The sequence below is a fragment of the Rhipicephalus microplus genome, chromosome 2, assembly GCF_043290135.1.
Source record: "Rhipicephalus microplus isolate Deutch F79 chromosome 2, USDA_Rmic, whole genome shotgun sequence".
Classification (NCBI taxonomy): domain Eukaryota; kingdom Metazoa; phylum Arthropoda; class Arachnida; order Ixodida; family Ixodidae; genus Rhipicephalus; species Rhipicephalus microplus.
The window spans coordinates 283,607,610-283,629,700 of NC_134701.1; the positions used below are offsets into that span (position 1 = coordinate 283,607,610).

Consider the following 22,091-nt stretch of genomic DNA (forward strand, 5'->3'; position numbering starts at 1 on the left):
CCCTGTGCACCGGTCTAAACTCGCTCTTGCCCTGCAGCAAAGGCACAGCCAGAATATTTTTCAGGAATGGGGTGGTGGGTTCAACCATACTTTATGTATGTTTGTATGTATGCATGTATATACAGTCGAAACCTGTGATAACGAAATCCCAAGAGAACGAAATTCTCACCGCTACGAAATATTTTCGGAGCACCGGCGAACGCCCATAGGAGTCAATGCATTTCTTAACTCGTGACTACGAAAAATATTCATACCGCAGTCCCTCATTCACGAAATTTTTGAAACACGAGTGAGTAAATACTGATCTGTTCTCGCAACATTCACATTCAAAAACTGCTGAAATGCATTCATGCCACACTTAAATTGTGCAAAACTATCGCTAAGCGCACTTGCAAAACAGCTGCCATCATTGTTTACAAAAAAAAAACGTAAGGCTCGCGACAATGATAATGATGTTGGCTTGCCGAAACACCTGCTCATTTTTGCGGACTACGTACGTAGCCAAAGCCACAATCCTCATGGAGTGTCGTTCGTTGGCTTGGCTCTGTGCTTGGGTTTGTCGGCTTTGCGCACACATGGTCACGTTTGTGGAGCCATTTGTGGAGAGTTCGCGTGGTCGATTGGTGCAACGTGAACCGTGTGTTGCTTCATCCGATTTCGCTGCCTGCGAACATGCTGCCCCCAACAAAAAAGCGGAAGTTCAACACGCTGGAAGATAAAGCTGCAATCATCAGCGAGGTGGAAAAGGGCAGAAAAAAAATTGACATCGCCGAAGAATTCGGCGTTGCTTGTAGCTTGTTGTCCACGATTCTCAAGAAGAAGGCCTCCATTCTTGGTGCACTTGAAAGCGGCGCGTGTGCAAGAAACAAAACCGCGACGGCAGCAGCGTTCCCGGATGTGGACAAGGCGGTGTTCGCGTGGTTTTGTGAACAACGTGCCAACAAGGTGCCTTTATCTAGCAAGATCCTGCAACAGAAGGCGCTGGACTTCGCTTGTATGCTCAGCCACGACAACTTTAAGGCGAGCCCCGGCTGGCTGAGCCGTTTCAAAGCTCGCCACGACATCGTTGCCAAAGTCATCTCCGGGGAGGCAGCAGCCGTCGACTAGGCGACAACGTCGTTGTGGCTGCTGAGCAACAAAGAACTGCTCAGCCAGTACAAGCCCTCGAACATATATAATGCCGATGAAACGGCATTGTTTCATGAAATGCTGCCATCCAAGACTTTGGACATTAAAGGCCAGAAGTGCCATGGTGGAAAGCACAGCAAGCGCCGCGTGACGATTTCATTGTGCGCCAACATGAATGGCACAGATAAATGGCCACTGCTCGTTATTGGCAGGAGCAAGAAGCCCCGCTGTTTCAAGGGGAATCGCAGGCTGCCAGTAAGCTACACCGCGAACTTGAAGTCGTGGATGACGCATGCTATTTTCAGCAGCTGGCTCCAGTCTTTCGATGCCGACATGCGGAAGGCAGAAGGCAAACAGGTCAGTCTGCCTTCTTCTCAACAACTGTAGCGCCCATCACGTCGACGTGCAGCTCGGAAATGTGTGCCTCGTATTTTTCCCACCAAACTGCACTTCGGTGTTGCAGCCTCTCGATCAGGGAGTTAATCGCAGCGTTGAAGTGTGCTTACAGAGAGAGGCTGATTCAGCGTTTGCTGCTGAATATACATATGAAACGCCCGACTGACGTGGACTTGTTCATGGCGCTAGAGATGATTGCCGCCGCATGGATTGCGAGGAGTCCAGCCGTGATAATGAATTGCTTCACACACGCTGGCCTTGTCACTCCGCAGGCATCATGCACTAATCTGGCAGAACCGGAAGAAGGTTCGCCTGTAGGCGCATTTGATGACTGTACTGGTAACAGCGCAGTGCCGCCGTCACTGACCAGTGCATGGGGCGAACTTTGTGCCGTGGCAAACGAGATTCCCAATGGCCCTCAGCGTCCATGAGTTCGTTTGTGCGGACGAAAGCGTCGTCGTGCACGAATAAGTGACTGATGAAGCCATCGTTAGTAGCGTGTGCAAGGCGGCCGATCCCGATGAGCAACGACAGGAGTAGCCAGAGAAAACAACAAGTCCGCAGGATGTGCTGAACGCCTTCGACACAATTCGTACGTTTTTCGGCGAGCGCGACGACGACGTGGCGATGGACTATTTTTTACAATGTGAGTCGAAAGGCCTGAAATTGCTGCATGGTAAGGCCCGCCAAAGTAAACTTACTGACTTTTGGAAATAAAATGTTTTTTTTTCTAAGTTTTATGTCTTTTCTGATGCATTCTCGCGCCAATGAAATTCCCGCAAGAGCGAAATTTTGTGCTTTCCCCGCCGATTTCGTTATTGTGGGTTTCAACTGTATGTGCAAGAGAAAAATTTAAGGGCAATGCCACTGCCAGGCAGTGGTGCTCGTTCTACCGTGCTGGTCTAACCACGCGCAAGCACAGTGCCACCTCGTGCTCAGAGCCTCTTAAAGCTAACTGTTAACAAACCATGACACACACGTGTGCCATAAGGCACAAACAACTTCACAGGAGCTGATAGCACCCCCACAATGTGTTAATCTTTTAAATGTGAATGAATTTTCAGGGGCAAAGCTCCTTAAGGCGTGGGTCTGTACATCCTCCGTGATATATAGTTGCAGTAGTAGGTAGCCACTTCTAGTATTGTTCTTGCATTGTTCACTAGATGGTGGTACTTGTAGTTGATACAAGTACCGCCATCTTTTCCCAAGCAAGAAAACCACATTGAATAGTCATTACCAGTATTGATGTATGCAGATGATATAGTAATAATAGCCAACAACAAGGAAGACCTCCAGAGATTGATAGACATCTGTGGTAATGAGGGAGATAGGTTAAATTTCAAGTTCAGCAGGAAAAAATCAGCAATCATGATTTTTAATGATAACAAATGCTGTGAGCATAAGGTACTGGAAGTCACGCTAGAAATGGTGGATAAATACAAATATTTGGGCGTAAGGATAAATAACTTGGCTGAGTACCTAAGGGAGCACGAAAGATACGTAATGACTAAGAGTAACAGGAATGCAGGTGTAATAAAAAATAGGGCATGTGGAACTACAATAGGTATGACGTTGTGAGAGGGATTTGGAAAGCATTTGGCAACGCGGTCTTGTGCATGAAATCAGAGGTTCAAGCAAGATTGGAAATTAAACAATGTGGCATAGGTAGACTTGCTTTTGGGAGCACACGGGAATACCCCATATCAAGGAGTACAAGGTGACATGAGATGGACATCGTTTGAGTGCAGGTGGGGACATTTTTTTCTCCGTCGTGCCAGCTCACAGGGTACTTCGGCAGCTTTAGACAATGTACGTTACTTTCACTGCAGCCTTATATTATGTCATCCTTCATGTGCTAGTAAAATAACATTGTCTTTTTATCATGTTTAATTTTAATGGCAAAGTAGGAGAAGCCAACAGACTCCATGAGCGAGCATCCTAATTTCGTGAGGGGTAACGCCTGTTAGTACAAGATTGGAACACAAACCACAGCTCTGGAGCAAGGAGGAAGTAGCAGTTCTATCTTTCAGGTGCCGAGTTGCCCACAACACTTTGCATGTATTTATTTCCTCTTGCAGTTGAATTCTCTGTTATTTCTGCTTTTACATGGCCGTTTCAGCATCACCGTCACTGTGCACTCGTACGTGCAGGAACTGGAGCTTTATGACTGACCTCTCTCCCAACATCCACTCCTCAAGGTCTTTCACAGAAATTTCTTGATAAAAAAATTCGTGTGAGCGGCCTGTTTGGTAAAAACGTCAGTACTGAATTCCAGACATTGATAACTCGTATTTAAAGAACCACTGATAACTTGTATTTGAAGGTACTAGATCAAAAGCCGTATCATGGAGCATCAATTATGTGAGATATTGGCATTCAAGAAAGTTGACAAGAAGTTTGGAAAAGTAGTTTTACGCTAACGAACTCACGAGTCGGCTCAGTATGCTCACCCAGGCTATGAGTCTGTGAATGAGTCGGGCTGAGTAATATATTGTCGATATTGAGTCCGAGTGAATCCAATGGAGAAAAAGTTTAGCGAGTCCGATTTTCATGAGCCCTGAAAGGAAAAAAAAAATACTCATACCTCGATATAACGAATCCAAATATATTGAAATATTGGTTATAACGAAGTAAATGAAAACTAATCTTGCAATGTAGATATAGTGTTAAAAATACACTCAAACCTCGGTAAAACGTAACGGGATATAACAAAACAATGGATATAACAGTAATTGAAATTCCCTTGAAAGCGCTATTGAAAACCATACATTTTAAACCTCATTGTAACGAAGTAAAATTGACCGGCAAATGAATATAACTAACTAAATCAGTCTATCAAATAGTCTATAAAAAAAACAACTGTAGTGTGTTAAGTATAGAGTTTTCTGCGGAGTTTGACGCTCCTACGACGCGACTCTTTCAAAACCACCACACCGACCTTACAGCCATGCCATGCGCATTTGAGAGAGCCGCCCTTCTCGCACAGCCAGCGGAGAGGATTGAGGAAGCGCTCAGCGGGTCACTTGACTGAAAGCACCGAGAAAGGAGGACTTTCTGTGACAGCTTTCTTCTTCTTTTTTCCCTCTCTCTACGCACACGGCCTTGAAAGAAAAGGGGTCTCTAAATGCAGAGACGTAAATGGGAGAAGCATGGCACACGCGCATCGCATATCGGCATTTGAGAGAGAGCAAACAATGCGCCACACTCTTTTCTTTTCTTCTTTTCCTTCTTTGTGCCCAGCGTTTAGAGGTGCCGCCGCGGGATTGGGCATTGTGCTGAGAGCATTTTCTGAGCACGGTATACCGTAATTACTCGAATCTAACGCGCACCTTTTTTACGGTTAAGCGAGTTCATAAATCGCATGTGCGTTAGAATCGAGTACAAAAAAAAAAAATGAATGCAGTCATTCTATTGCCATCGGCATTTTTAAAATGGCCGCCCCCTACGTGCGTCGGCATGGCGCGTCGGCATGGCGCGTCGGCCATTTCTGCCTATGTGTTTCCCATGTGCGACACTTCGTACGTGTGCTGAGGAGTTCGTCATCTTGTAGTGTATTTGCATCGACGGCATGGAAGGGCCGACTCCAAAAACTCGAGTGCACCACGATGCCGCATTTAAAAGAAAAGTCATCGCGTGTGCAGAAACGGACGGAAATCGGGCCGCATCGCGCTCGTTCGGAGTTCCTGAAGCGTGCGTGCGGGACTGGTGGAAACAAAAGCAGAAGACTGTCGACAGCAAAGCTTCACACAAAGGCTTCAGTGGACCACAGCAGGGTCGGTTTTTGCAAATTTAAGAGCTGCTCGGCGAGTATGTGCGTGGGCAGCGAGCGGCACAGCGGCCCGTGACGACAGAACTGCTCCAAGTGCAGGCTATGCAGTTAACCTTAGAAAAAGGGCTAATGCGGAGCCAGTTTAAAGCGAGCAGGTGCTGGCTAACTAACTTTATGAAGAGGAAAGGCTTTTCTCTCCGAAGGTGAACGGGCATATGCGAAAAGTTTTCCAGAGGAGTACGACGAAAAGCTTCACAGTTTTCAGAGGTTCGCCCTAGACTTGCGGCACAACAACGGCTACCTGCTTAGGCAAATCGGGAATGCCGATCAGACGCCTCTTTACTTCGTCATGCCTGGCACCACAACCGCCGAGAAGAAGGGGGCGAAGCAAGTTCGCGTGCTGACATCGGTCCACGGTAAAACTACAGTGACGGCAATGCTCTGTCACACATCAGATGGGCACAAGCTTCCCCCGTACCTTTTATTCAAATGGAAGACTTTCCCGAAAGGAGTTAATTTTTCGAGTGGTGTGATCGTGCGGGCCAGCGAGAAAAATGGGTGCGCGTTGCAATCGATGTCTTACTTTTTTTTTCGTCGTGGAAATCGGGTGCGCGTTACAATCGAGGGCGCGGTAGAATCGTATAAATACGGTATTAGAATTAACTGTCACAAGTGCTTGTGCGTTCGAATTGCAGGGCGTTTTCGCCCATTCGGATACACATAGCTTTGATGGGGCCTCAGCGTGAGTTCGAATTCACCAGAAGTTCGAATTAAGCGTGTTTGAATTAATTTGGTTTGACTTTGTTTATTTTTCATTGCACGCGTGGTCGCGTAGAGGTACATGGTTTGCGAGGCAGTTTCCTTCTTTGCGCGATTATAGGTGTGCGTCCATCTGAGCGTACATTGCCACAAACTGTTATAATCGATATAACGTAACAATGGATATAACAAAATAATTGACTCCCCTTCAAATTCGTTATCATGGGGCTTGAGTGCATACCTTTATAATCATTTTTGGATGTAATTAACCTATTTTCATGTAAGATGCAAGGTTGTTATAATTAGGTTTAAATGAATATTTTTGAGTAAGTTCCAATGAGCTCCAATTTTATATTATTGCCTAGCAGGTCAGTATGAACACCAAGAACTTTTCGAAAGTTTATTACCTAGGTGATATTGTGTGTTTTAACCTGTCATGTTGTGGGGGTGCTATCACCCCCTGTAACGTCGTTTGCGCCTTGTGGTGAACACGTGTCTCCATATTTAAATTTATCTACCACTGAGTGGTAGGTGGCACAGGGAACATTGTGGACTCTCTTTGGCTCTGGCAGCTGGCTTGGAGGGACATCTCCTGAAGCGGGTTCATGGGCAACAGTACCGTGGGTTGTCTCTCTCTGGCCCCTCATGGCGTGTCGACCATTGTAGACGTTACATTCACGTCACCTTATGTTGGTTGTTATGTTGATTCAATGTATTGGAATATTGTATAAGGTATAGTGCATCACTTATGACCTATTTGATTCGGCTGGCGGTATCATTGTTTGTAAAAGTAGTTGAATAAATGTACACATGTCTGGTTCAGGTGTGTCAACTGCGTTCAGGTGTTTCGAGAGTGGCGCTTTTATCTCGTGGCCACACAGTGTGTATTGTCATTATTATGTTTTAACATCCGTATCTGTAACTGAACATTGTTTTTTTTTTCTCCTGTGACCCCCACTCGTCCACTCTGTACTTACAGAGCACAAGCGTCGGCGGCTGGACACTGTGAGCAACAGTGTGACCTCGAGTGGTGGCACCAGTGGCAAGGTAGGGGGCAGCCCACGGGCCGGCACTGGTAGCCGTGGTGGTGGCTCCTCCCAGCAGAGCCCCAAGGTGGCGGACGATCTCAAGGTGGCCCCGGGCGGTGAGGATCTGCGCTCTTCGGAGAAGTGGGCCCACCCTAAGGACCTGCATGATGGGGAGAAGACCAAGGCCAAGAAGGGCAGCCGTAAGCGAGACCACTCAGAGGAGAGTGCACCCGAAGGCAAGCGCAAGAAGGATGAGGATGGCCTCTCTGGTGCGGAAACCATTGTATTGTGCCATACATTTAAACCTGCTTATAGCAAACCTCCACATAACGATTTTACGATTCCCCGCCGTTACTCCACAGAAGCACATGTATGTCTTTCAATAGCTATAAATCTGGGAATACAGTCAAACCCATTCATAACAAACTCGAAAGTGTCGCGATAACTGGGAATTATATCAGTAGTTTATTTTGTATGGGCTCGACATGGACTTTTTTTCTGTGTATTTTAGTAAAAAATGCTAACAGCCCTTCAGGCGACAAGTTAGGCCTTTTCTCTCTGTGACACCTGCTTTTGCTCTCAAATGAATTAATCTGTTTTTCCCAATGAACTCTGGCTTGGTTTCACTTGGCGCCACCGCCATCCCATGCGGCAAAAGTTTACTAATGTCAACTAGAGAGGATTCTGGCGCTGCGAGTGTTCAGCGACCACGGGGACGATCAGTGGTACACGGATTTGCCCAGTCTTTGTACTTGCAGATTCATACTTGTGGCTTCGTACTTGTGGCTTCATTTATTGCTGTTTTTCGCTTTTTGTTGCGAGCGAAAGAATGAACCCTTTTGAACTTTATGAGCCGATTCGAAATGGTAAGCTAAAGAAATAAGGGGGTGAAGCGCAACTGCTGAACATTTGCTGATTTTCGTTTAGTGAAAAAACAGCTCTATGCCGCACGAACACACACAGAGCCAGAAGTACGAAGATTAGACAAATCCGTGTACTACCCATCATTCCCATGCTCACTGAAGCACCGTGCGTTGCACCCCCCATAGGCACTAGCGCCAGAGTTCCCTGTAGTGTATACAGTAAAATCTCGTTAGTTCGACCCCCATTAATTCGGAATTTCAGTTAATTCGGCCACGGCGTCTGGTCCTGTATAAAATGTACATTGTTTTTTGACTGAAAACTCTCAATAATTCGGACAAATACGGCCGCGCTTCCGTTAGTTTGAACGCCCAACCGTGGTTAAGTCATGATGCGGAAGCAGCAAACGCATTCTGTTGACCAAATCGACGGCGCACTTAAACAACTTTGGGATCTGATTGCGGCCTCCAAGATTTAAAACTTCGTCCATGGGTAGTAGATCTCGGAGGCACAAAAAAAAATAAAACACACACACACATGGTGGTTTAAACAATCAAAATGGAAAGCAGTGTATCGCTACTGTCATCAGCACTGGGCAACCTACCGATTTGCCTTTCCTTTTTTCTTGCACATCGAACACGTTTGCATGACGGTTGAGTTGGATTGCTCACCTCTAGTGTTCTTTAAATTATTTATCTGTACGTGTTCAGTGCCATGTGCAGTCTTACTGTTTGCTGTTTTTTTTCGAAAAGTTCGCTAGTTTTTATTTCGGTTTTGTCACAGGGTGTTTTTTTTGTGTGTGTGTGTGTTTATGTTGTCTACTTCATGCACGCGCGCGTGACCACCGCACGAGCGACGACGGGATGGCTTTCCCTCCGTCTCCTGCGGCCCCAACCGCCCCAACTTCCGCACCAAAGAGGGCGAAGTACGAAGTAAAGGATGTGGCTGCGAAGGTGAAAATATTGAAGGCATTGCAAGCGGGAGCATCTCGAAAAGAAGTGATGGAAAAGCTCAATGTGAAGAAAAGCTCGCTGAGCACTTGCGTGAAAAACGAAGAGCAGATTATGCAAGCGTATGATGGGGACATGTTTGATAACCAAAGGAAGAGGCTTCGAACGGCAGCGCATTCCAAGCTAGAAGAAGCGCTGTTGCGCTGGATTTCCGTTTCGCATGATGCGCATTTGTCCTTGAGCGGCCTCCTTATCTGCACACAAGCAGAGAAGTTCACAGTGAACATTAACATTGACTCCTTCAGTGCGTCGGAAGGCTGGTTCGACTGCTTCAAGAAGCGACATGAGCTGGTGTTTCGCAACGTGGGTGGTGAAAGAGGTGCGGTTGACGAAACTGTTTTGCAGGACTGGCGGTCTGGACTATCAGTGTGCCTTTCTACATACGAGCCGTGCAACATTTTCTATGCTGATGAGACAGCGCAGTTCTACTGGCTCTGCCTGACAAGACAATTACGTTTAAGGGGGACCCATGCAACGGTGGAAAGCGAAGAAAAAGAGCGCGTGACAGTTCTTACGGCTGCTAACATGACCGGCATAGAGCGACTGCTGCTGCTGGTGATCGGGAAGGCTGCAAAGTCAAGATATTTTAAGAATAATAAGCAGCTGCCTGTCGACAGAAAGGCTTGGATGACTGCTGAGCTCTGTCAAGCCTGGCTGCGTCAGCTCGACCGCCGCTTTGCGGCCAAGGCTCGGAAGGTGTTGTTCGTGCTAGACAACTGTAGTGCACACACGAAGGTATCCTGGCTTGAGAACATTGAACTGCTATTCCTGCCTCCGAACACAACGGCTTCCCTGCAGCTGATGGACCAGGGAATCGTACAGTTCGTGACAAGCCGCTATCAACGGCAGGTACTCGAGCGGATGTTGCTTTGCATGGAGTCAGGCAAGCAGTACGAAGTAATTCTGCTAAGCGCAATCCACATGCTGACATACGTGTGGAACAACACATTGCCTGCAGTAGTCGCAAACTGCTCTCGGGCATAGCGGCTTCGTGCACGACGCTGCTTATCCGGTTGTGGTGGCCGATTAGGAAACCGGCGAAGAGCAACACTGCTGCTATGGAGCATCATGCCAGCTGAGGTGCCCCTTGGCGATTACTTCGCAATTGACAGCGATGTTGCCATGGCCGGCACAGTGACCGACAGCAATATCGTCGCCAAAGTAAGGGGAATCTGCTGACGAGGATGTAAGTGTTGGTGACAAGCATCCACGCCACACAATGATGGAGGCTGCGCATGCGTTGGCCGTATTGGAGGACATGGGGCTATGGGGCTTTGTCAAGCTGTTTTGTACAGCTTTTTTCCTCTGTCCCAGCCACTTACTGTACAACTGTACGTGGTAAATAAACTAAACTCAAACTCAACTCAAATATATGCATGCTGTCATCAAACAGTGTCCGCGGGCAAAGTCACCTGCAGGAACTTCTCAAAATTGTGAATTCGTTGCACATTGTGTCGGTGAAGAAAACCGCGATCACAGACTTTTTGAAAAAATAAAAGGCTGATGGTGTAGGAGACATGTTTAAGTGCTTTGTTTGTACTCGTCATAATTCGTACCCTCGGTTAATTCGGACATTCTCTCCGGTCCCGTGAAGTCCGAATGAACGGGGTTTTACTGTATACAGTCAACTGCTGATTTTTCGGACACCCGAATTCTCGGACATGCCCATAATTCGGGCATCTTCACGGCACCGCCACGAGCACCATAGAATCAATGTATAAGGAAGTCTGAAATTTCAAACGCTCGAACCCCCCGGAGTCCAATTTTCCGGACTTTTTGACGCGACGGAAGGTCGGAAACCACCACTGACCTCCACTCGAAACCACCACAACTGCGTCACACGCGATTCTGATCGCATAAATGAGCGCGCCGGTCTACTGTGATGGCATCTGTTGCTTGGAATCGTTGATCGTTAGCGGAGAAACACACACGGCCTCCGAGATTCCTAACACTGGCCGTGTTTATCGTGCAAGGGTGCTTCGCTGACAATCGAAAGTATCCACCCGGAAATTTTTTGTCGCCAATAAAGTTCTTTTCGCTTTAGTGCTTGTGCTCGTGCGTGCCACTCTGGCTTCCCGCGCAGCGCTTTCGCGAAGCGTTTAACCACTTCGAACTAGAACTAACTGTCTCACACCGATTTGGTCTGGCCACGTTGGCTATCTTGAATGTTTACCAGCGCCACCTATGGAGTACCCGAGGCACCGTCGCCTGCCGTCGCGCCGTTTTGTTTAGGCAGCCCACGACGTTGATCTTCGGTCTGCTGTCGGAATGCTTGCGGACGCATGGAAGGCAGTATTGAAAGACAAGCTTTGCAACTGCTTTCGCCACGCGAGCTTCGTACTCGACACAGAGGTAGCAGACTTGCCTGAAGAAAGCGACAGCGTGACTGACTTGTGCCCTCTCATGGACGATATTATCAACGACCTCCGCTTTGCTGGTGCTTCCATGCCCACGGAAATAACTTTTGAGCGGTTCGTTGATGCTGACAACGAGCTCGACTTCTGCGCAGAGCTAATCGACGACGAAATAGTCAGTCAGGTTATGGCGGATTCAGACGACTCCGATGTCGAAAAAGAGGAACCAACGCCTGCGCCACCTACGACTGCCAAATTGATGCGAGCATTGATGACGCTGTCATCGGTGTACAGTGATGACATGACCCTTGCTCAGATTGAGGCGAATGTGATCACATGCAAGCGGAACGCCGTTCAAACAAGGGTCAACAAGTTTTTCAAGCCACTGCAGCTCTAACACCGGCTGCCCTGGCGGCACCCTCTGTCGGCTGCATGCATTTTTTTTTTAACGGCTCCTTTCAGGGCCACCCCAATGATGCTTTGGCAGAGTTCCGGAAGTCTGGTATTTCGACCTTGACCCTCTTGATTCGAGAAATATCAATGAAATGGTGCGTTTTTTGCTTGCATTGAGAAATATTAGCAAAATGGTGCATTTTTTTTGCTTGCATTGAAGACTATCAGTAAAATAATGCGTTTTTTGCTTGCATTCATTTTTTCGGACAGTTTTCCGCTCCCTAGAGGGTCCGAAAAATTGGCAGTTGACTGTATAGGATATTCTATGCTACGCGGAACCAATAGGGAACAAAGCAGGGCATGAAGAAGAGAGCGCATGCCGGTTCGTGATGCTGATAGCTTTGTGGTGCCACCATACAGCGTACGAAAAGCTGAACAGCTCCTCTGTAAAACAGTGCAAACAATAAAGATCGAACAACCTCTACGTTATCGCTATGTACGCGAAGCGTAGTATGGAGCAAGTGGATAATGACACTTTTTGTAAAACACATAGTTTATCTACAGTGTGGACCGCTTATAACGTAAGTCACGGGAGTTGTAAAAATCTGCGCTATAAGTGGTACCGTGTTATAACCAAAGCATGCTTTTTTCGGCCTTTGCCTATGTCAAAAGGGCAACCCACCTTTCAAAAGCAATTTACTACACTTTTCACTCGCAGACACATTCAACACAATCACAACACCGCACGGAAACAAAGTTCTAAAGTCCGGCATCAGCGGAAGAACGGCGTTATTTTCGTCTGGCGATGCTTGTGAACAGCACTGCGAACAATTTCGTCCTCCACAAAGCTTAAGCACTGAAGCAATTTCTCGCTCAAACTGTTTTTCGCGCACTACGTTTTCACTTAAGGAGGTATTCCAATGTGTCTTTGCACGGGAAATTTGGTTCTGGCGTTGGGTCGACATCGTCTTCGCCATCCGACTCGTCGTCCGTTGCAACCTCCACACTTCCGTGCACCGCTGCGACGATCGCGTCATCTGTGCTCGCTTCCTCGCAGACAGAAAGCTCAGACTCCCCGGCATCGACAAATTCTTGGAAAGTGTCGGTGGCGGTTACAAAGTTGCTGTCAACGAGGCAGGACCACACGTCGTCAGTGTTGAGGGTCTCATCGGCGAGCGGTGTCGCTCTGCTCATCGTCTTCCAGAGCCTCTGCATTGCGCACGAAGCCTGCCCTCTTGAAACACTTGCTCATGGTATCGGCCTTTACCTGCCACCATGAAGCGACCACCATGTCAATTGCGCCTCTTAAGTTCACTTTAAGAGGCTGCTGCTGCTACATGGTCAGCAAAACTCTCTCGCAAATGCGCTTTTTGTACAGCGCCTTTACGGTTGCGATGACACCCTGGTCGAGAGGTTGACTTTTTGCTGTAGTGTTGGCAGGCAAAAACTTTAGGTTGACTGCGGTCAACTTCGCCTTGACGTTGTGGGTTGTGCAGTTGTCGAGGATAAGGACGACCCGCTGCTTCTCTGCCACCATATCCTCATCAAACTTGCAAAGCCAGCTGGTGAACAAATCCTGCGTCATCCACGCCTTTTTATTGGCTTTGTAGGTCACTGGCAGGCACTCTCGCTTTTTAAAGCAACTTGGCCTTGCCGATTTACCTATGACAAAAAGGTGGCGCTTGTCGCTCCCGTCCAAATTGGCACAAAACAATACAGTTATGCGCTCCTTTGAGACCTTGCGTCCGGAGCAGGCTTCGCCTTTCAGTGCAAGCGTGCAGTTGGGCAAAAGGTTATAAAATAAACCAGCTTCATCGTCATTATAAATGTCTTTGTCAGTATAGGTCGACAGCATACTCTCCAAGTACAAGCGAAGCCAGACTTCGATAGACTCGTCGTCGACAGCGCCGCTTTCTCCGCACACCACTTTGCAGCTGATGCCATGGCGATCTTTGAAACGCTGAATCCACCGTTGAGTGGATTGAAGTCGCCGTGGCCTAAAAGAGCTTCGAGACTCTTGGCCTTCTCTTGGAGCATGGGGCCACTTACTGGGATGCTCTGAGCCCTAACTTCGCGGAACCACCTGAACAGCGCTGCGTCCACGTCTTCGTATTTTGACGTACGTATTCTCTTCCGTGAAAGGGAAGGCGAATCTTGCTGCAGTTGCTGCCGCAGTTTCTCCTTGTTTTTGTAGATGGTCGACACGGTCGTGTTGGAAACGCCGTATTTCGCCGCCACCGACGCCTTCTTCAGGCCACTCTCAATGTCCCTTATGACGCATTCCTTAATCTCCAGCAATAAGGCACGGTGTTTTTTCACACCGCTTGAAGACGCCGCCGACGCCATGGCGACAGGAGCTACACTACACACGTGCTCTGGGCTCTCAGACGGCAACGACACGGCGAAGCGCACACAGCAAATCCAAAGAGGCAAAAGAAGGAGGTTGAGAAAAAAAAAGCATGCTACCGCTTCTCTCCCCCACTCGGTGCAGCGCGCACCCGGATTGGACGCTGCCACGGTCGCCACGGTGACGAAAACACGCTCCCTCCTTCCAAGGTCTCCCCGACTCCCTTCCTACTGTACCCTCCCTTCTCATCCGCATTGTTTGACTTTTCGCAGCGGTCTCCACGTGTGCCCTCCCGCTCACACTCACAACGTTCCGGCGTGCCGGGAACGTCGCCGGGAAACTGGGCTGACCGTGCTCCATTCGCCGATTTTATGGTCGCGCGCCTAAAAACTCCGCGCTATAACCGGTATTCTCCTTCGCGCGCCTACGCAATAAACGGTCGGCCTATACATTGAGTTCTATGGACGACATATCGGTGGTTAAAAAAACCCACGTTATAACCGGCCCCGCACTAAAAGCGGTTACATTATAAGTGGTCTGCACTGTATTCCTGCTGGAACACAGCAAAATGCTGATAGTTTTTACCAAGTGGCTACTGTAATGCAAGAAATAAATGATTTATTGACCAGGCATTTTCGCCTCGATATAAATTACACCACTAAAACACACGCAAAACTGCAATGTGGACACGAAAAAAGGAGAAAAATGCTCCGTGACTGCTTACATGATTCCGTCTCTTGAAATATCCTGACACTGTGTAAGTAATGTTGTGGTACGTTCCATAGATAGGGTAAGTGGCTTGGATGTGGTAGTGCAAGCTCTTTTAGCAAACTTGATGGCCGAAAACGTCAATAGAGAAGTGGTACATATGTGTCACTCTGTGCTGTTCGACACAAGATCAATTTTGCTATATTTAATACCCTATTTACTCGATTCTACCGCACCCTCGATTGTAACGTGCACCCGGTTTCCACGACGAAAAAAAAAAAAAAAAGTAAGACATTGATTGCAACGCGCACCCATTTTTCTTGTTGGCCCACACGATCACACCACTCGAAAAAACTACTCCTTTCGGGAGCGTCTTCCATTTAAATATGAGGTACGGGGGAAGCTTGTGCCCATCTGACATGTAACAGAGCATTGCCGTCACTGTAGTTTTACCGTGGACCGATGTCAGCACTCGAACTTGCTTTGCCCCCTTCTTCTCGACGGTTGTGGCGCCAGGCATGTCGAAGTAAAGAGGCGTCTGATCGGCATTCCCGATTTGCCCAAGCAGGTAGCCGTTGTTGTGCCGCAAGTTTAAGACGAACCTCTGAAAACTGTGAAGCTTTTCATCATACTCCTCCGGAAACTTTTCGCACATGCCCGTTCGCCTTCGGAGGGAAAAGCCTTTCCTCTTCATAAAGTTAGTTAGCCAGCACCTGCTCGCTTTAAACTGGCTCTGCTTTAGCCCTTTTTCTAAGTCTAACGGCATGGCCGGCATTTGGAGCGGTTCTGTTGTCACGGGCCGCTGTGCCGCTCGCTGCGCAAGCACATACTCGCCGAGCAGCTCTTCAATTTGCAGAAACCGACCCTGCTGTGGTCCACTGAAGCCTTCGCGTGAAGCTTTGCTGTCGACAATCTTTTGCTTTTGTTTCCGCCAGTCCCGCACGCACGTTTCGGGAACTCCGAATGACCGCGATGCGGCCCGATTTTCGTCCGTTTCTGCACACGCGATGACTTTTCTTTTAAAAGCGGCATCGTGGTGCACTCGAGTTTTTGGAGTCGGCCCTTCCATGCCGTCGATGCTAATGCACTACAAGATGACGAACTCTTCAGTATACATACAAAGTGCCGCACATGGGAAACACATAGGCAGAAATGGCCGACGCGCCATGCCAACGCACGTAGGGGGAGGCCATTTTGAAAATGCCGATGGCAATAGAATGACCGTATTCATTTTTTTTTCCGTACTCGATTCTAACGCACATGCGATTTATGAACTCACTTAACCGGAAAAAAGGTGCGCATTAGATTTGAGTAATTACGGTAATAGATAACCATACTACATCAATTCAAACTTGCAATATCGGGAGACATTATTGTGAACGTGTACAACAGGTAGCTTTCTCGTACATTGTTATTTTTAAGCACGAGACCATGTTTTAAACCATCTGATATTCAATATTTGACTTCCACCCCCTTTTCTTTTTTTTCTTTCTTTCTGAGTTTCGTATTCAATTTAAGATCTACTGATTCACTGCCTATACACTCCCAAACATTGAAAGTATGAGTGCTCTTGCAGCAATGTTTTCTGTATTTGCTGTCTGTCCAGGCAAAAGCTCGAGCAAGCGCAACGGAGAGGACGTCAAAGAGAAGGACCGGTATAGGAGAGTGAGGGATGCGCAGTCCTTCCCAGGAATGCCCCATGACCAGCCACTCTCCTCTCTCCAGGAAGAGGTATCACCCAAAATTCGTGGGGAACGAAGAGCAGATCGTGACGACAAGAAACAATATCCTTCTTGACTCTCTGTGCTTTGAGGATTGTTTAGAAAGCTCAGAAATAGCTGAAAGGAATCTCTTTCAATAAGATATGCAGCAGAAGAGAGGTGCTGCATGAATTGGTGATCACCCTGTTAAGAAATCTACCCTCCATGTCATAATGTGTACAGTGTTGGTCAAAAGCTCTGAAGCCGCAGAGCTGGCAAAGGAGCCGCAGCTCGCTGCTGACTGGTTGCTGTCATCGCAGTCATGCCTTGGTGCACACTGACGTTGAGTGTGTGCATGGAGGTGGCGTGCATCACTCTCCCTTTCTTGTTCTCCTTCATAATAAAAGGAGGAATAAACATAATGTGTCATGTTCCCTCCTGTTCACTTTTCAAAGTGTATACTACAGTGCAGCACTTCTAGGATGGTCGAACGAGCCCCAACACATGCACATTTCCACACATTTTGGGCTCTCACCATGTTCCTCTCAAGCGAATTGGACTGTGCTTGACGGCTGATGGAGCTTCCGCAGTGTTTCTGGAAAATTCAACGCACGATAAGGTTCTCCAGGTAGCCGAGTACTCCGGCACTGTATACAGTGTATAGCTAAATGTGGCTGTAAGCATGGTGCATGTTTTCCAGAACACTGCCACCTCGCTCTACACGGTAGTGAAAGAGTACGATGAGGGAACATGATGCACCATGTTGATCTCCTGATTTCTTATCAAGGAGAGCAATAGAGGGAGAGGGATGCACACCACCCTCCACGCACACGCTCGACGTCGGCAGGTGCCAATGCGCTATTGCGATGACAGCCCCCAATAGTGGTGAGCCGCTGCTCATCGGTCAGGCGTTGCAGCCTAAGAACTTTTTACCATCTTTCTAAGCAGTTTTTCAGTAGGATAAGTTGTGTGGAACAGCTCGTAGAATGCTTTGTAAAAGTTTGAGACAGAGCTAGCCCCTTTGACTGTTATGCAAGCTGTGCGAATAGTACTTCTGTATGAGCCTTTCGTAGTCCGTTGTCAGGCCCGTCCCAACAAGGCCGCAGGGGTCTGCTATTGGGCGCCACATGTTGCCCATATACTGTACTTACTCGCATAATGAACCTGCTCACATAATGATCCCACCTCCCACTTTGGTCCTTGAAAAAAAGAAATCATTTTTTAATTTATCTGCTCATCTTATTTTGATTTAAACACCGTTTAATCACACCGTTAATGACAATGCAATAAAAGTCAAAATCTAGTTCAACAACCATGCTAAACAGTTGCGAGCGTGGATGTTAACCGTAATTTAAGTCTTGTTTTTATGTGGCAAAGCGTCATCTGTCGAACGCAGAAGAAACCTCTTTGCTTATAGCGTCACAAAAGCACAGCAGCGCGAAACGGAAGCAAAAAGCAAAGCGCGACCATGGCGCAACAGCACCCACTACGTCAATGACATGATGTGCACCCGCATCATGCATACGTCTGCCAGTACTTGTGCATATTTTGTTGTCGGGTTTGTCGTAGTAGATGATTCCACGAGATCGAACATGCGTGTCCGGACGACAATTGGTTTTTTTTTCTTTTCTTTTAAATATGTTATGTAGGTATATTCGAGGTGCATGGAACCAAAATTTTTATTTCCAAAATCTGATCCCGTCGTGCCGAAAAATTGTCTGAATATGGTGGCGTGTGTGTCTTGCTATTGCTTGCCGCAACATTTCTTGTCCTTGCAGGTGAATTAAATGTGCACTGTAAACGTTGTGTTGAAACTTTTTCTTTTTGGTTTAATACACATCTCAGTTAATTACGTCCATGCTTGCTGATGCGTTTGCGAATGAAAGACAGGAGATTCGGTGGCGAAACACCAGAAGAAAGGTGGATGTACCTGTTCAAGTCATCAATAGCTTCTTCTTTTTTTTTTTCCCGAAGAAGTGTCCGGTCTGTTTCATCGAACTGCTCGCTGCATGAAGAGAGGATTTTCTTGAGGCACATAAAACGGTGCTGTCAAGCCTCGTCGGCGTCACGAATAGCCTGAGCCTTTGGCAGTAGCTTTTGTAGAGACACACAGGGGTGAGACAGCTGCGCATATTGCACATTTTATCTATTTCTGTTTTCTTGCACCGAGCTGCTCCAAAAGCATAAAAATCGCTAGAACTGTGCCAAACTGCTTCGAAACAGCCTCAAAAAGCAAGAATTTGGATGTCAGCCTTAGCTTCAGTGGGGGAAAAATGCAAGTTGACTGCAGGATTATATCTCTATCTCAGTCATGAAGGTCGCATTTCGATAGCGGCAAAGTGATAGAGGCGTGAGACATTAGATTTAAGTGCATCTTAATGAACAGGTGGTTGAAATTTGTGTACAGTGTCTGCCATAATGATCTTGTGGTTTTGTGATGTAAAACGTCGCCTATGCATTGTTCTCGGTGTGGAATAGCTTTTGGCACAATCATGCAGCAGTTCACTTTTTCAAACAGCCGAAATGCGGGGCTAAAGGTTGAGGTTATACAGGAAGAAGTCATCTGAGAGCGATGCGAAGAGGTGAGCTGGAAACAAAATGAATGGCTCGGTAGGTGGCTGAGGCGATGTCTCCAAAAGCTCATTTACGTATGCTGTGCGTTGCACTACGTGGTTGAAGGTCTCTGTATCTATTGCACGGTGTACAAAAGGAACAGGCAGTGGAAAAGCACTTTCATAACGGCACACATACTCATTATGGAAGCCTCCAGTTATGGATAAGAGTTCCTTGGCGCCATTTACACAAGCTGGACTGCGTGCGCCTGGCTGGTTTCGGCGAGGTCATCCAAAACATTCTTTTGCGGTGCTTAGCATGGCTTTGACAGCTAAATACTGTTGGCGTTAGTTCACGTTGTAGGCGGCAAACTGGGAATGCATTATCACTTTAAAGGGCGGCCGTCCTCCGGTCTGGCGCACAGGGGCACCCTAGATCCAATAAAATCTCCATATAAGTTTACTCAACACAAGCTATCAGAATAAAGTTCTTCTGCTGCAAAAAATTCTAATTGTAGGTTTTAGTAGAACGCAGGCTCATGGACAACCAGTAAGGGCCATGAACCAAGCATCATTAACCAATAAGCACATAGCTTATAAAAAAAAGACAGAACAAGAATATCGTTCGGACAAGCATGTTCGATCTCTCGTGGAATCACCCTAGTGAACCTCGTGCTACGTAGGGCACAATCAGCCCGTATGGTAGCTACATGGCTGGTTTTAAAGTTGGTCGAGCATGCGCTGGAGCACAGAAACCGAGTGGGTGGACGTCACTTCAACGTCGATTCGTGCACGTTTGTTACTGGAAATAACAAGATGAGCTTCAAGATACAAAAAGTAGTCGGGGGGAGGGGGAGATCGTTGTGCGTGTTTCACGGGCGAAACAAGGACAGTTTCTCCGAAGTTCTTGATTAGAGGCTCCGTAATCCTGCCGCCAAATTGAAGGCCAGCAGCTGTGGGAAAGTAGTTTTTTCAATACTGCCATGTACAATTTTCGTTGCTATAACCCTCCTGACTTTTCTCCTGCGTAATGAACCCTCGCCCCAAATTGGTGTCAACTTTTCTGGGAAAAAGAAAAACGTGGCTTCATTGCGCGAGCAAATACAGTATTATAGCTAAAATACAAGCACAATGTCAGTTTTAAAAAAAGAACATCTAATTTGCTTTTCTCACAGAATGGTTGCTTTCAAGGTTCTCAAAAGTAGCAAACTATTTCTGCCCTGGAACCTTCAGAAAGTCAGTAGAGGTTTCAGACAGCGAAGCGTTAATTAATTACATGCAACATTCTTTGAATTTAAAAGGTGTTGATTCAGTGTGCAAGTAAATTGGCCCTTTTCACTATTGCTAAGCTAGCTTTTAATTGAGGCACCGCGGTTATGAAACCAATAGCTTTTCGGTCTTTTTTTTTTCTTCCCATAAATAGCGGATACAAGCACAGTTTGATCATCTTTATAACACAGGAACTGTAAATATGGCTCTTGCAATGAGACTATGCAAGAGACAACCTAAATATGTGCATATATTTGCTCTCTGTCTTCATCTCAACCATGATAAGTGACACCATTACTTGTGTTAAGGCGTAACTGTACAGATATGTCCACTGAAAAACTGGACTACGTGTCTGAATTTCTTGAATTGTTATTCTTTGTACTGTTAGTTCTAGTTGTTCTATATTTGCCTCCTTAACTTTTCATACTCATCGTTCGAGTAGCAGCAGTTCAGCATCTGCAAAGAAGAGGTCATCGTTCTGATCCCAGTGTTCCAATTGGAGAGTGCATCCACTTCACCACTGGTTGCTGTGTCAAGCCGCTGTCATCGGTCGCCCGTCCTTGTCACCTCCAACAGTGCCTGTACAGAAACGAATGTTTTTTTGTTGATCATTATAAACATTTCATTGTGTTAGCAACGTCAAGCTGTTTATGTTGTCTGCTTCATCCTCCATCTCCTGGCCTGATTCTGTACAATAAAATTATAATGGTGCCAGGAACTATTGTTTTTATTCCATATTTACCATGCTGCTTTTAACCACAAAGCTTTCTACAAATATTACTGGAGGAAACTGCGACGAGAATATCGGTCGGGAAGCAGAAGCATTACAGTTAGGCATGTGCGTATATTCGAATGCTTCGAATATTCGAACGAATAGTAGAGTATTCGAATTCGCCTCGATTCGACTTTAAGTTACTGAAAATTTCGAAGTATTCGCAATGAACGAGTAAATGTACACGAGTCCGCATGTGACCGCCTGTGAAGGTGGTTTCACAGCCTTGCAGGCTGCTAAGCCGTAAAAGCACCTTTCTAGGGAAAATTCGCTTTGCCGCGAAGCCCCACTTCAGATTCAAAAGGGCTCTGCAACACACTTTTAGCATGGTCAGCAAACGCTGCCTCTTGTTGGTCGAAGTCGCCGAGAACACGTGAGCCAAATATAACGCAACACGTTGCCTGCGAGTCACAATAGATTATCAAAGTCGGTTAAGAATTGCTTAAAAATTGGCAAATAACTCCACAAGCTAAAAAATCAAGTGGCACAGCTGTTGTATCAGCAATTGCCTGATTTGAGCATGGCGCGCTTGGTTGTTCCAGGGGCTGTCGTGGGAGGCCGCCACTTGTATAGGCGTACGTGCACGACACCCATGAAAAGCAGTGTACTAGAAAAGGGGGAAAAAAAGAGAGCGAGAAAGAAAATGCTGAAGGGTCATGAGGCACGTGTGATGTTTTTTTTTTTTTTCACCGGATATGGGCGGGGCTTTCGGCACCGCTTTCTTTCTTCTCACGACCTCAATAAAGTTCATACTCACCCATTTGCCCATCCAATTCCTCCATGCCTAGCCTCCAGCGCTTTCGTAAGGGCGAGGATATCTTAGCAACTCACGGAGAAAGGAAATATATATATTTTTTTCTTTCTCCATGTTGCAACTCCGCTCGTACTGGATGGATTCTAAAAATTTCTGCGGCAGTGAATTCGGGGGGGGGGGGGGGGGGGCAACAAGTTTCTTTAGTGAATTCATTTCCTGGCAAATGGGAAAAGTGTTGCAGGGCTTATATGAATGAACATATTACCATTGGTTCATCATTTTTTTAGCTTA

General features: G+C 46.9%; 1 protein-coding gene across 2 annotated transcripts in view; it reads left to right on the forward strand.

The window, feature by feature from the left end:
• Positions 1-20,992, forward strand: part of tho2 (THO complex subunit 2-like protein) — a 101,860-nt gene extending 80,868 nt beyond the window's left edge. For both annotated transcript variants that reach the window (XM_075882173.1, XM_037428836.2), the window contains 3 exons: positions 7,032-7,349; positions 16,360-16,537; positions 20,702-20,992. In XM_075882173.1, the coding sequence (XP_075738288.1) occupies positions 7,032-7,349; positions 16,360-16,537; positions 20,702-20,756 (551 nt within the window). In that variant the 3' untranslated portion in view covers positions 20,757-20,992. The remainder of the gene's footprint in view (positions 1-7,031; positions 7,350-16,359; positions 16,538-20,701) is intronic.
• Positions 20,993-22,091: the final 1,099 nt, after the last annotated feature.